Genomic DNA, 12,378 nt, shown 5'->3' on the forward strand with positions numbered 1-12,378 from the left:
AATAATCTGTGTGGCATCAGTCTTACCAGGAAAGATTCTAGCCTACGTCCATCTTGGGTCTGAGCTTCATGCGTCTGCCTCAGAGAGCAGAGCTATCGCATCTGGGAGCATGGTGTCTCTCTGAGCTCACTTCCTCTTCCTCCCAGCATTCTGTTCTGTTTACTCCTCCCACCTATGTTTTAACCTATCAGGGCCATGCAGTTTCTTTATTGCTTAACCAATGAAATCAACAGATTGATCTATGACACTCCACATCAGTCAATTTTTTTAATTAATGAAAAAAACCCCAGCAGCTATATAGTAGGAGTTGGGGGAAGAAGTGGTTGCTTCTGGGGTGCTTTGTCATGTAAACAGGAGCAGTAAAGGGGGAACACTTACCTGGTCTGAAGAGTAGCTGGCCTTAATTAATTTGCAGATGAATAGAATTAAGCAGAAATCCTTTATTCGTCCTTCTGTTGAATACCTCTCTAACACAGAGTCCTACCTGCCCTTGGCATGATTTTTATTTTCTTCTAGATGTGTGGCTGAAGCTGCATGGTTGTAGCATATCTGGTCATGCTTAGGATTACCTATACCTAGAATGGTTTGGTGTGAACACAACTTTTACCGTGAAAACATCCCTGGAGAGTATCTCTAAGGTCAACGAATAGTCATTTTTCAAGGTTCATAATATGTAGAGCTTTTGGAATCATCTGAAAGCTTTACATATGCTGATGCCAGAGTCCTGCCCACAAAGATTCCATCCAGATGAGTAGCAGCAGTCTTGGTTTTGGATGTTTTTAAGCTTTCTGAGTTAATTCTGACTGGAATTCAAAGACTGAGGAATCACTGTTTTGAAAACAGAATATTGAGAGATATTCCCACTATATCAATTTTATTATGATAGTATTTTGTCATGAACAATCTGCCTCTAGGTTGAAATTTTTTTATATGTAGTTACATAAAATACATTGATAAATTTAAAAATGCAAAATTATTCAATACAAAGCAACGTCTATGCATGGGTAAACGATGGTTGACTGAGACTTTTGGGCACATTATTCCTCCTATTTATCTGTTAACTGTGCCTGCCACCTGTATTAGTGTAGGTCCAGTAGTGATATAGAAACCTCGCAGTGGTATAATGGGTGTGTTTTATTCAAGGAATAAACCATGATAAAAGGATTAGCTGTAAACTGAGCATGGTGACACATGCCTTTAATTCCAGCACTCAGGAGGCAGAGGCAGGGGGGATCTCTGAGTTTGAAGCCAGTCTGATCTATATAATGAATTTCAGGCCATCCACGACCACATAGTGAAAGAATTAACTATAGAAAGTGATGTGGCCCCTAAGCTGAGTATCCACAGAAGAAGATCTGGTTTAGAAGGGAGCCCCACATGCTGGCACATGCACTGAGCAGTAGATTTGATGAGCTGAACAGCAGGAAGCACTTCCAGGCTTCTTGTATTTTAACTGGAGCACTTGCAAGACCCAAGCCAGTCACAACCAGCCAGTCATCAGTTAGTTACTTACATATCCATGGAAAGGAGTCCTGGACTTGTTGATGGTTAGGTGTATGGATTGGGTGGGTATCATCAGTGCAGCAGGTCTAGAGCCCAGTGCTTCTGTTAATAGGGCCACTTTATTGGTCAGCAAGACAAAACGGCAGCCTACAGAATGGGAAAAGATCTTCACCAATCCTACATCGGACAGAGGACTGATTTCCAAAATATAAAAAAAAACTCAAGAAACTTGACATCAAAAGAACAAATAATCCAATAAAAAATGGGGTACTGACCTAAACAGAAAACTCTCAACAGAGGAATCTTTAATAGCTGAAAGACGGTTAAGGAAATGCTCAGCATCCTTAGCCATCAGAGAAATGCAAATCAAAACAACTCCGAGATTCCCTCTTACACCTGTCAGAATGGCCAAGATCAAGAATACTGATGACAACTTATACTGGAGAGGATTTGAGATAAGGGGAATATTTCTCCATTGCTAGTGGAAGTGCAGACTTGTACAACCACTTTGGATTTCAGTATGACAATTTCTCAGAAACTTAGGAAACAACCTACCTCAAGACCCAGCAATACCACTTTTGGGTGCATGTCCAAATGATGCTTTCTGCAGAAGGAGCTGCGGGCTTCCTTCCTGCCACCCTGCTCCTGGCCGCCTGGCTAGCTTATACCCCAAAATAACAACACACAAACTGTATTCATATAAACACTGCTTGGCCCATTTCTATTAATGTGTGTAGCACCACGAGGTGGTGATTTACCAGGGAGATTCTAGCCTACGTCCATCTTGAGTAGAAGCTTCATCGCATCTGCTCCAGAGAGGAGAGCTATCGAGTCTGAGCTCACTTTCTCTTCCTCCCAGCCTTCTGTTCTGTTTACTCCACCCAACTAAAGGCTGGCCTATCAAATGGGCCAAGGCAGTTTCTTTATTAGCCAATGACCTTCCTCCATCATATACTTAGTCATACCATAAGGACATGTGCTCAACCTTGTTCATAGCAGCATTATTTGTAATAGCCAGAACCTGGAAACACCTAGATGCCTCTCAACTGTAGAATGGATAAGAAAAATGTGGTACATGTACACAATGGAGTACTACACAGTGACAAAAATTAATATTTTTAAATTTGCAGGCCAATGGTTGTATCTAGAGAAAAACATTGAGTGAGGTAACCCAGACCCAGAAAGACAAATATAATATGTACTTACTCACAAGTGGCTTTTAGACATAAAAGAAAACCAACCTATAGTCGTCGGCCCTAGACAACAAAGAGGACCCCTAAGACAGCCATATGTGAATCTACATAGGAAGGAGAAAAAGACAAGATCTCCTGAGTAAATTGGGAGTGTGGTGGTCACGGGAGAGGGGTAGAAGGGAAGGGAGTGGATAAAAATGTATAGCTCAATAAAAACAATTTTTTTAAAAAATCAGGGCAATTGCTATAGTACTGGGTGATCCGCCATTTCTGACTTAAAATCAGGTGATGGCAGTCGGTTGAGACAATACTTTGAAAAGCACTAGCCTGATGGAGGGTGTACCTTCTTCCATATTTCTCACACAATGCTCAGCATTAGTCTGCTTCTCCACAAATGTGGACCAAACAAACTAGACAGCCGAGATACTTTTTATTTAAAAAAAAAAAAAAAAAGCAGGGCAATTGCTGTAGTCCTGGGTGAACCTCCATTTCTGACATCCTCTCAGACTGACTCCATTCTATATATGTCTAGCCCAAGACTTTGTGTACTGATACTATCCCTATCCTCTACCCAGTGTTGAGTCTCAGACCCAGGGCCTCTCGCAGACAAAGCAAGCAAGTCCTTTTGTACAGTTTAGCACCCTCCCACTCACAGATCAGACTCAGACTTACCCTGTGGGCCAGTTGTGATTCTCCTGCCTCAGCTTCCCAAATAGTCCTGTGCCGCCAGTCCTGGTTGCTTTTTCATGTTTTAATAGGTTTTAAATCAGTCATCATACTAATACCATTTTTTAAATATTTAATAGGGTAAAAGAACAGGAAACACGAGAAGAGGAACGTTTGATGGAAGAAAAGAAAAAGAAAAAGCAGGAAGACAAGAAAAAGAAGGAAGGTGCTCAGAAAAAGGTTTGCAGAATTCCGTCCTCTGTGCCCTTGCGGTTGTGTGTCACGTCTGCATTATTGAAGCTATCTTGTGACCACACTTGATTTCTAGAATTCCTTCCTCCATGCCCTTGCAGTCATGTGTGTCGCATCTGCATTAGCATAACTGTCTCGTGACCACACTTGATTCTATTACTGTTTTAAAGCAATATGCTAAATCTATAATTAGTAAATAATAGCTGCTTGGCTAGTGAAGTGAGTTTAGGGTGACTGCTGCACAATGTCTTTTCTAAAAGAGTCAGACGCACCAGAGTCTTGTTTCCAGGGGCTGTATAGTTGATGTGTCAAGAATGCTCATGCCTTCTGAAAGAGGACTGTGTTCAGCCCAGAGCAGCTCCAACTAAAACATCAGGAAGGGGTCATGAAACTGACAGCATTAGAAAAGCTAGAAATAATTTTTGAAGTTTTGGTAAATATTCTTTATAAATCCTATTTATAAATGTTAAAATAAAAAGTTCTACAAACCAGTCTAGAGAGATGTCTCAATAGTTAAAAACGTTTGCTGCTTTTCCAGAGAACCCAAGTTCATTCATAGCCACCCACATTGAGAGGTTTCCAGCCACCTACTGTAACTCCAGTTCCAGGGATCCAGTACCCTTTTCTGGACCCTTTGGGCACATGCACTCACATGCAAGGTCACACACATCTAGGTGCACATATGTACACAAATATACATACATAATTAAAAATCTGTCTTTTAGAGTTCTTTAAACCGTATTAAACTTTATAGTCATATTTCTGTCTCATTCCATGTATACCAAATTATACCACCCATCTTTGTTTTCATTTAAGTAATGTGCCTTGAGTTTGAGGCAAGCCTGCTCAACACAGTGAGTTCTAGGATAGTCACGGCTCTGTGTCTCAAAGAAACTGGAAGAGAAAAGCCTAAAATGAAAGTCTTCTTAATTAACTGTCATCAATATGTGCATTCCACACAATCATTTCTAAAGCATTTCTGATTTTTTTTTTCAGGCTGCTGATCAAAAAACCAAAGGTAAGTTGTTTGGTTGTAATATATATATTTTGGGAGGGGGATACTTTTTATAGAAGTACCAAACTTTGCAACAAGGTGACTTTTGTAAAATTTATTTTATGTTTATAGACGGATATTTTGCCTGCATATGTATCTGTGCACCAAGTGTGTGTAGTGCCCCCAGAGCCTAGAAGAGGGCCTTGGAGCCTCTAGGACTGGGATGGTTGTAAGCCACCATTGTGGGTATTGAGAATTAAACCTAGATCCTCTGCAAGAGCTAGTGCTTTCAAACCTAAACCACAGAAGGTGACTTTAAAACAAAGGATCAAAGTTTGTCTTTGATTCTACCTTTATTATACATTTTGAAGCTCTTCACTTATAACTGGTTTTATATAGCTCCATTTCATTGACATTAGGTTAATATAAAACTGCTTAGAAAATGTTATCTGTGTTTTCAACAACACTTTTAAATTTCCTTTTGGTTTCCACCAAATAAGGAATGAATTCAGGAAGATGATTCATTTAGAATAAGACCCAGAGAAAGCTAAATTTTTTTAAAGCGTGAACTTCCGTAATTACTGCCAGCTATTCCCTTGCAGACTCAGTCTGTTTCTTTCTTGCTGATACGTAAGAGGCTTCTTTCCAGAGCTTACTTGCCTATTTATCTTAACAGTGTTGGTAGAAACACAGGCAATTCTCAGTGTGGCTCAGACATGCTTGGTATGCTGGAGGTTCAGAATGAGCTCAGGGAAGCTGTACCCCCAAGCCCTCCACTTCATACCTGACACAGTAGGGACACTCATGGGTCATAGAGACCAACTCTGTTCCAGCCATGACAGTGTACTTCTTTAAGCTTCAGGTATTGCATCTTTAAAATGAGAAAAATGATGGATTGTTCTTGCCTCGTCAAGTTGTTGTAAAGACAGATGCACTGACACAGGAAAGGGGCCTATCCTTAGAGCGTAACTGATGTCAGTGAAGGGAGGCTGCACTTCACTGGTGCCTCAGTTTTTCTGTCTTCCCTTGGACGAGATGCAGTTGCACATGTACACTTGCTGGCATTGTAAGGGCTTTATAAGAATTCTCTCAGCTGTAGTCTATACCAATACTTCACTTCTAGTTGGTATCTTGTAATTTTCAAAGTTAAAATTATATGTATGATCTTACTTGAATTTACTTCATAACTGAACAGGACCTGAGTTCTTCATTGTACTGTAGTAAAGGCAATAACTGGTGCTAGCGCTTCCCACCCTGTGCGTTAGTCCTTGCACCCTGTTCCTAGAGTTGTGTCAAGAGATGCATTCACTGTTACATGAATATCAGAAGCAGCAGGGGTACAAGGACATTTCTGCTCTGTTAGAATATTTTCAGAAGGGTCCAAAAGGCTTGGCTGTGGCTGTATTTGAATTTATGATTTCAGATAAAACAGTGGTTCTTAGCCGTCATTTATAGAACTCTTTCTGTATCTTTCACCACCCCCCCACACTTTGAAAAAGCCATTTTTATAATATGTTTCCATTGTCATTTATTAATTGTTTACTTCCCAACATTGACTGCTCACAACTGTGTAAAGACTGAACTAACTGTGCTGTCCCTTGTATGGGATCCCTGCTTTGTGTTACTGTGCTGGCGAGTGGCTGTCAGCTGGGCTCTGTTATCTCTTCTGAATGGCTGGGCGAACTGCCCTTTGGGTTTGTCCTAAAAAACAGTTGTTTGGGGCTGGAGAGATGGCTCAGAGGTTAAGATTACTGACTGTTCTCCTGTTCAATTCCCAGAAACCACATGGTGGCTCACAACCATCTGTAATGAGATCTGATGTACATGCAGACAGAATACTGTATATATAATAAATAACAAAGAAAATGCTTAAAAATAAAATATAAGAAATAAAATTTAAAAAAACAGTTGTTTTGTGTTCTTATAAATAAAACAATCTAAAGTACTTCTCCATAATTTTCTTTTTAATCAATTAATTATTTCTATTTTAAATGTATGATTATATTGCCTGCATGTTTACATATGTTCCATATGTGTGCCTGGCACTTGTGGAAGCAGAAGAGGGTACTTAGGTCCCTTGGAATTGGAGAGTGGTTGTGAGCTGCCGTGTGGGTGCTGGGAACTTGCCCAGTTCCTCTGAAAGAGCAGCCAGTGCTCTTACTCATCAAGTCATCTCTCCAACCTAGATTGTTTTCTAATGATGATTCGCAGCATCAGGTTTCCAACTTTTCTCAGATTCCACCATTAATCAGCCCCATCAGAATCAGCTGCTGTGAGGTGACACTCACTTAGTTAGGCACTGGTGTTAGACAGGACACAGCTGATTTGGTGATGACATTTGTGCTCACATAAGACAGGTTTGCTTTTGTACCCTGCCAATGCTGTGTTTGTTTCCTGTCATGGCCTGGCAATACACAGTGCAGGGGCTGCATCTGCATGTTTCTTCTTGCTTCCTAGAGCCCTCACTCAGCTACTGCCTTTGGCTATTCTAGGCCCTGGCATTAGTGAGTCTCCTGGTTGCTGTTGTTGTAACCAGGGCTAGTAGTATTCTAAAGGTACAAAGTTCATTACAAAGCAAGGAGAGTGTGGAACATCACATAACAGACCCTTGCCCACCTTCTCCTGTCTCTGCAGCCAATGGGCTTCAGAGCAGCCCACGTCAGGAAAGTGGTCAGAGAAGGACAGCAGCACTCCAGACAGGGGTGGACCTTGGGAGTCCTTTCTGTCTGTTATTCTAAGGTAGAACACATTTCTCCTCCTTATAAATTTAAAATTGTGGTTTCTAGAAAGTCTTTGTAAAATCATAACTGAACTGGGGCCTGTGCCTTTGTGTATGTCCACAGAGACTGGAAAAGAGAATGTCCAATCCCCTAGAACAAGACTTGCAGACAGTTGTGAGCTGCCGTGTGGGTGACTAGAATCAAACCCTGGTCCTCTCTAAGCCATCTTTCAAGTCCTGGCCTACAATCTCTTTATGGGCGGTCTAGAACATCCTTTTTCTGACATCCTGCCCCAGATTGTACAAGGAGGAACCCTGTATTCTTTGTAGATAGGAACACTGCTTCTCCTCTCTGGGGCTCTGCTTGCAAATAGTGAGTCCACTTTTGCCTTCTTCTAGTATTATTCACCCTCTAGGCTTACTTGATCTCTATTCCTAATTAATGCTCTACATTAATGCCTTCCTTACAGAAAACATTGTAAAACTGAAGGGTAATGAGTTCAAGGTTAACCTTGGCTGCAGAATGGAGACCTTGCCTAAAGGGTGAGGGGAGATCACAATAGTTCAGTTGGTAAAGTGCTTGTTAAACAAGCATAAGGACTTAAGTTCAGATGCCAACACTGCGTAAAAAAAAAACTGGGTGAGATGGGATATGCCTGTAATTCCATCTCTGGGGAATTGAAGATAGGAAGATTCCTGGGATTCTCTGGCATAATTTTGCCAGTTGATTAGCTCCAAGTTCATTGAGAGACCCTGTCTCAAAAAGTAGGTAAAAAATAATAGAGGACAGCTAATATCAGTTTCTCTTCTTTCTGCATTACATGCACACATACCATACACACACAATCCTAAGAAATGTGTCCATCCTGCGCTGTAATGTTTATTGACCATCCTTCTTATCTCGTTAGGTATTCATTTAACTACGCAGAATCCAATGCATTCCACAGTTTATACTCCTCTTATACCCAAACACTAAACTGTTGAAAAACCTTCCTGCCACCTGGATGGTGGTGGTGCACACCTTTAATCCCAGTACTCTGTAGGCACAGGCCAGTTGATCTCTGTGAGTTTGAGGCCAGCTTGGTCCACAGAGCAAGTTCTGGGATAGTCTGAGTGGTTACACAGAGAAACCCTATCTTGAAAAAAAAGAAAGAAAGAAAGAAAAGTGGGAAGGGACTGAAGGAGAGAGAAAAAGGAAAGGAAGAAAGTAAGAAAACTTTCTACTAAGCCTGTCCATAGACAAAAATTTCCTGGTAAATTCTCCTGCTCGTTAGCTTTGTACTAGTGACTGAAGAAGGACAGCTAATACCCGAGTCTCCTCCTGCCCTAATGAGACCTTAGTGATCTCATGACAGTAGGGAAATGGGGTAGATAAAATCCTGTTGTAAAACATTAACTGCTGCCTTGTTTGGTAACCAGTGTCCAAAGAGCAGCAATCTGTTTATTTAGGGTCCTGCCTTAATTTGGGTATAGATAATAATAGCTTTATATGTGAACTTTGTGAGCCTGTTATTTTCTGGGCCTTTTTCATTGATTGGGAGGTATAGGGCAGAATTAACCACAGTAACATGGTACTACTCATAAATGATTGATTTCAGCTTAATGTTTTTATATTCTTGAAATAAATATAGATGAGTTTTCCTATAAAAAGTTGAAAGGCACGTCGCCTATGAAAGCAAGTGCTCTGCTGTTCATTATGATGACAAGATCACTGAGGTGCGGTCTTAGTGGTGCGGCTGTGGGCTGAGGTCCTGACGTCTGTTCACTTTGTAACTACTAGTTCTCAGAGAACCTTTTCTGCGCTGTCATCAGTGTAGCCATCTGAAGCCGGAGTCTTTGAGTAGCCATGCATGGAGTTAGGTTTCAGTCACAGCTTACTTGCAGCTCACTTGAAACACAAGCTTTTTATCAACGTGAATGAAGAGTTCTGAGACCATGGGTCTCATCCTAACTTAATGGAGATGAAACAAAACAAGAACTTGATTCCACATTTGTTGTAAGAGCTGTGGGTTGTATTCCGCCACCCAGCTCCCACCACCGGCTAGCTTTACCCAAAATAACAACACACAAATTGTATTCATTTAAAGACTGCTTGGCCTATTATATCTAGCCTCTTCTCGGCTAACTCTCGCACCTGGACTAGCCCATTCCTAATAATGTGTGTAGCACCCCGAGGTGCGCTTACCGGGAAGATTCTAGCCTACGTCCATCCTGGGTCGGAGCTTTATCGATCACGTCTGCCGGGGAGAGGGGAGCATGGCCTCTCCTCCAGAGAGCAGAGCTGTTGAGTCTGAGCTCACTTCCTCTTCCTCCCAGCATTCTGTTCTGTTTACTCCACCCACCTGTTTTAGCCTATGAGGGCCAAGCAGTTTCTTTATTACTTAACCAGTGAAATCAACAGATTGATATATGACACTCCCACATCACACATTCACTGAGTGGAAAATTCTCTGAATACAGCAGTCAACAGCGAGTTTTTATAAAATACCGGGTCTGTGTTTCCTGCATTAGATAGTGAAATAAAATAACTAAAAATCTCAGGCTTACACTTGTTTCCTCTAATGGGCTCAGCACTGTACAGTTTGCATTGTATGACACTTCATTTGCCTGTCTGTGAGATTACTAAAATCTCGGAGTTGAAGGCTCCTTCAGGATTTTCCAGCTCCAGTAGTGCTGAGTGAGGAAATGCCATCCAAAGGAGTTAAATGATTTATGACAGCTTGTTAGTGGCAGAATTAGAACCTTGGTTTCTGATTGTCAAATTGTATGTTGTTTCTGCTACCACACAACCGGAAACACAGTCTTTGTGTCTCTTAGCTGTGTAACTGCTGCTCTTGGAAAGAATTTATAGACACTTTGTAGTTTTCAAACAAGATGAAAGAAATTACTAAAAGGGTTGTTATGTCAAAGATCTTTTAAGGTTTTAAAGGTTAGGTTTGTCTTTTGTTGTCTCTGTTGTTCTATGTCTAAAGAGATTTTTAAAATTCTACTCTCCCAAGGGGGGAGAGATAATAAATGGTTAATTTTCCCTGTAGGAACAAAGGAAAGTGTGTTAAGACTTTGGTGTTTTTAATACGTAGACTGTTTTTAAAACATAAAAACATATTGCTAAATCCCAAATTCAGTCCAGCTACATGGACATTAAGTTCTTAATCTAAATTTTAAAGAAAGTCAGAAAGCCCCTTGGTCCCAGAATTCAGCAGGTGACACTTAGTCCTGGTCCCTGTGCTGTGTCTGTTCAGCTTCTGTGAGCCTGAAGGGTAGGACACCTCTCTACTGAATCTGGCTGGCCGCTGGGACTTTAACCATAAAGGCAGCTTCCAAGATTAGAGATTACATTTAATTTTGAAAGGGAGCTGGCTGGCAGTGTGCTTTCTGAGAAAGAATTTGAGAATATAATAGCCCCAACCCCACCCCCAGTTTGACCTCTTTTCATGTGTGTGTGTATTAATACCTTTATTGATATATCACTGGAATACAGTAAATTGCAGATATTTAAAGAGGACAGTTTGCTACGCCCCTGTGAAACCATCCCTACCATTCAAAATGACATCAAGCCATTCCTAAGAGTATCTCTGTTCCTTCCACTCCCATTTCTTCTGTTTCCTCCTTGGCCATCTGTCCCTGAGCAAACACTGGCCTGCTTCTGCCATAGAATTAACTTCCTAGCATAATGTATAATAAATGGTATTTTAGGCCATTATGCTCTTGCTCAGCAGAGTTCCTGAGGATCCATTTATGTTGTGTGTGTCAATGGGTCATTCCTTTTCTTGCTGCTAGTATTTCATTGTGCAGGCATACCAGCACTTTGCATATCCAGTCACCTGCTCCTGGGCATTTGAGTTTTTTTTTTTGTTTTTCAGCTTTTATGAGCATTTATGTTCAGGTCTTAAAATAGTATGGAGCTGAATTTTCTTGAATAATTATGTGGAAGAGAATAATTATATTTTTTTCAAGAGGCAGCAAACTGTTTTCCAAAGTTATTGTTCTGTTTCACAGTTCCATCTTCCACAGCATGTGGTTTGGGCCTTGTTATGATTCCTAAGAACTAGTGGTATTTAGTTGAGGTTTCTATTGCTGTGATCAAAGACCAGGACTAAAAAGCAAGTTGGTGGGGAGCAGGGGGAGGGTTTATTTGGCTTATACTTCCACATTACTGTTCATCATTGAAAGAACACAGGACAGGAACTCAAACAGGGAAGGAACCTGGATGGAGGAGTGTTGCTTAGTGGCTTGCTCCTCATGGTTTGCTCAGCCTGCTTTCTTATAGAATCCAAGACCACCACCTAGGGATGGCATCACCCACAATGGGCTGGGTCTTCCCATCGGTGACTAATTAAGAACGTGCCCTACAGTATTGCCCACAGCCTGACCTTATGAAGGCATTTTTAAAATTGAGGCTCCATCCTCTCAGATTACTTTAGCTTGTGTCAGGTCGACATAAAACTATCCAGCACAGTCTTGAACATTATTTTCATGTCCTTATTTGCCATCTATGTATCTTCTTCGAGGGGTGTTTGTTCCCATCAGCTGTCTCCCTTTATATTACTTATTTGTGATTCTCAGATGGCCTCTTGATCTTCATGTAAATACTCAGCACTGTGTGCTATTTGTTCTGTCGTTGTCCTCTTTCTGGACGTGTAGTGACTTAACGAGGATGATGACATTCTTAACACAGTGCAGCCTTGCATTAGTCACTTTCTCCAGGATTTACTAGTCAGCTCATGAGCTAACTAACTAGAAAGACCTGTTGAATGTTCTAGGTAAGTTTTTTTTTCTCTCAAATATTTTAGTAGAGAGATGGCTATATAAGCAAGTGAATGTAATAAAATTTCTGGATCCTTCCTTGTTGGTATAGTGGTGAGTATCCCCGCCTGTCACGCGGGAGACCGGGGTTCGATTCCCCGACGGGGAGCCAAAAAAAAAATTTTTTTTTCTGGATCCTGTGGTTTACTTATGTCACACTTTCTGTCTGAAAAAAATTACAGTTGTAATCTTTTCATTAAGTATTTCTGTCTCTTTAAGGACTGGAAGGTTATCTGCTTTTAAAA

At 41.0% G+C, this 12,378-nt stretch overlaps 1 protein-coding gene and 1 non-coding gene across 6 annotated transcripts in view; both read left to right on the forward strand.

Moving 5' to 3' along the window:
- Tnrc6c (trinucleotide repeat containing adaptor 6C) overlaps nucleotides 1-12,378 on the forward strand; it is a 107,209-nt gene that overhangs the window by 39,926 nt on the left and 54,905 nt on the right. For all 5 annotated transcript variants that reach the window (XM_075990217.1, XM_075990216.1, XM_075990218.1 and 2 more), the window contains 2 exons: nucleotides 3,503-3,602; nucleotides 4,611-4,632. In XM_075990217.1, the coding sequence (XP_075846332.1) occupies nucleotides 3,540-3,602; nucleotides 4,611-4,632 (85 nt within the window). In that variant the 5' untranslated portion in view covers nucleotides 3,503-3,539. The remainder of the gene's footprint in view (nucleotides 1-3,502; nucleotides 3,603-4,610; nucleotides 4,633-12,378) is intronic.
- Nucleotides 12,171-12,242, forward strand: Trnad-guc (transfer RNA aspartic acid (anticodon GUC)). The gene has a single exon. It is a non-coding gene; the product is annotated as a tRNA-Asp (tRNA).

The sequence above is a fragment of the Microtus pennsylvanicus genome, chromosome 11, assembly GCF_037038515.1.
Source record: "Microtus pennsylvanicus isolate mMicPen1 chromosome 11, mMicPen1.hap1, whole genome shotgun sequence".
Taxonomy (NCBI): Eukaryota; Metazoa; Chordata; class Mammalia; order Rodentia; family Cricetidae; genus Microtus; species Microtus pennsylvanicus.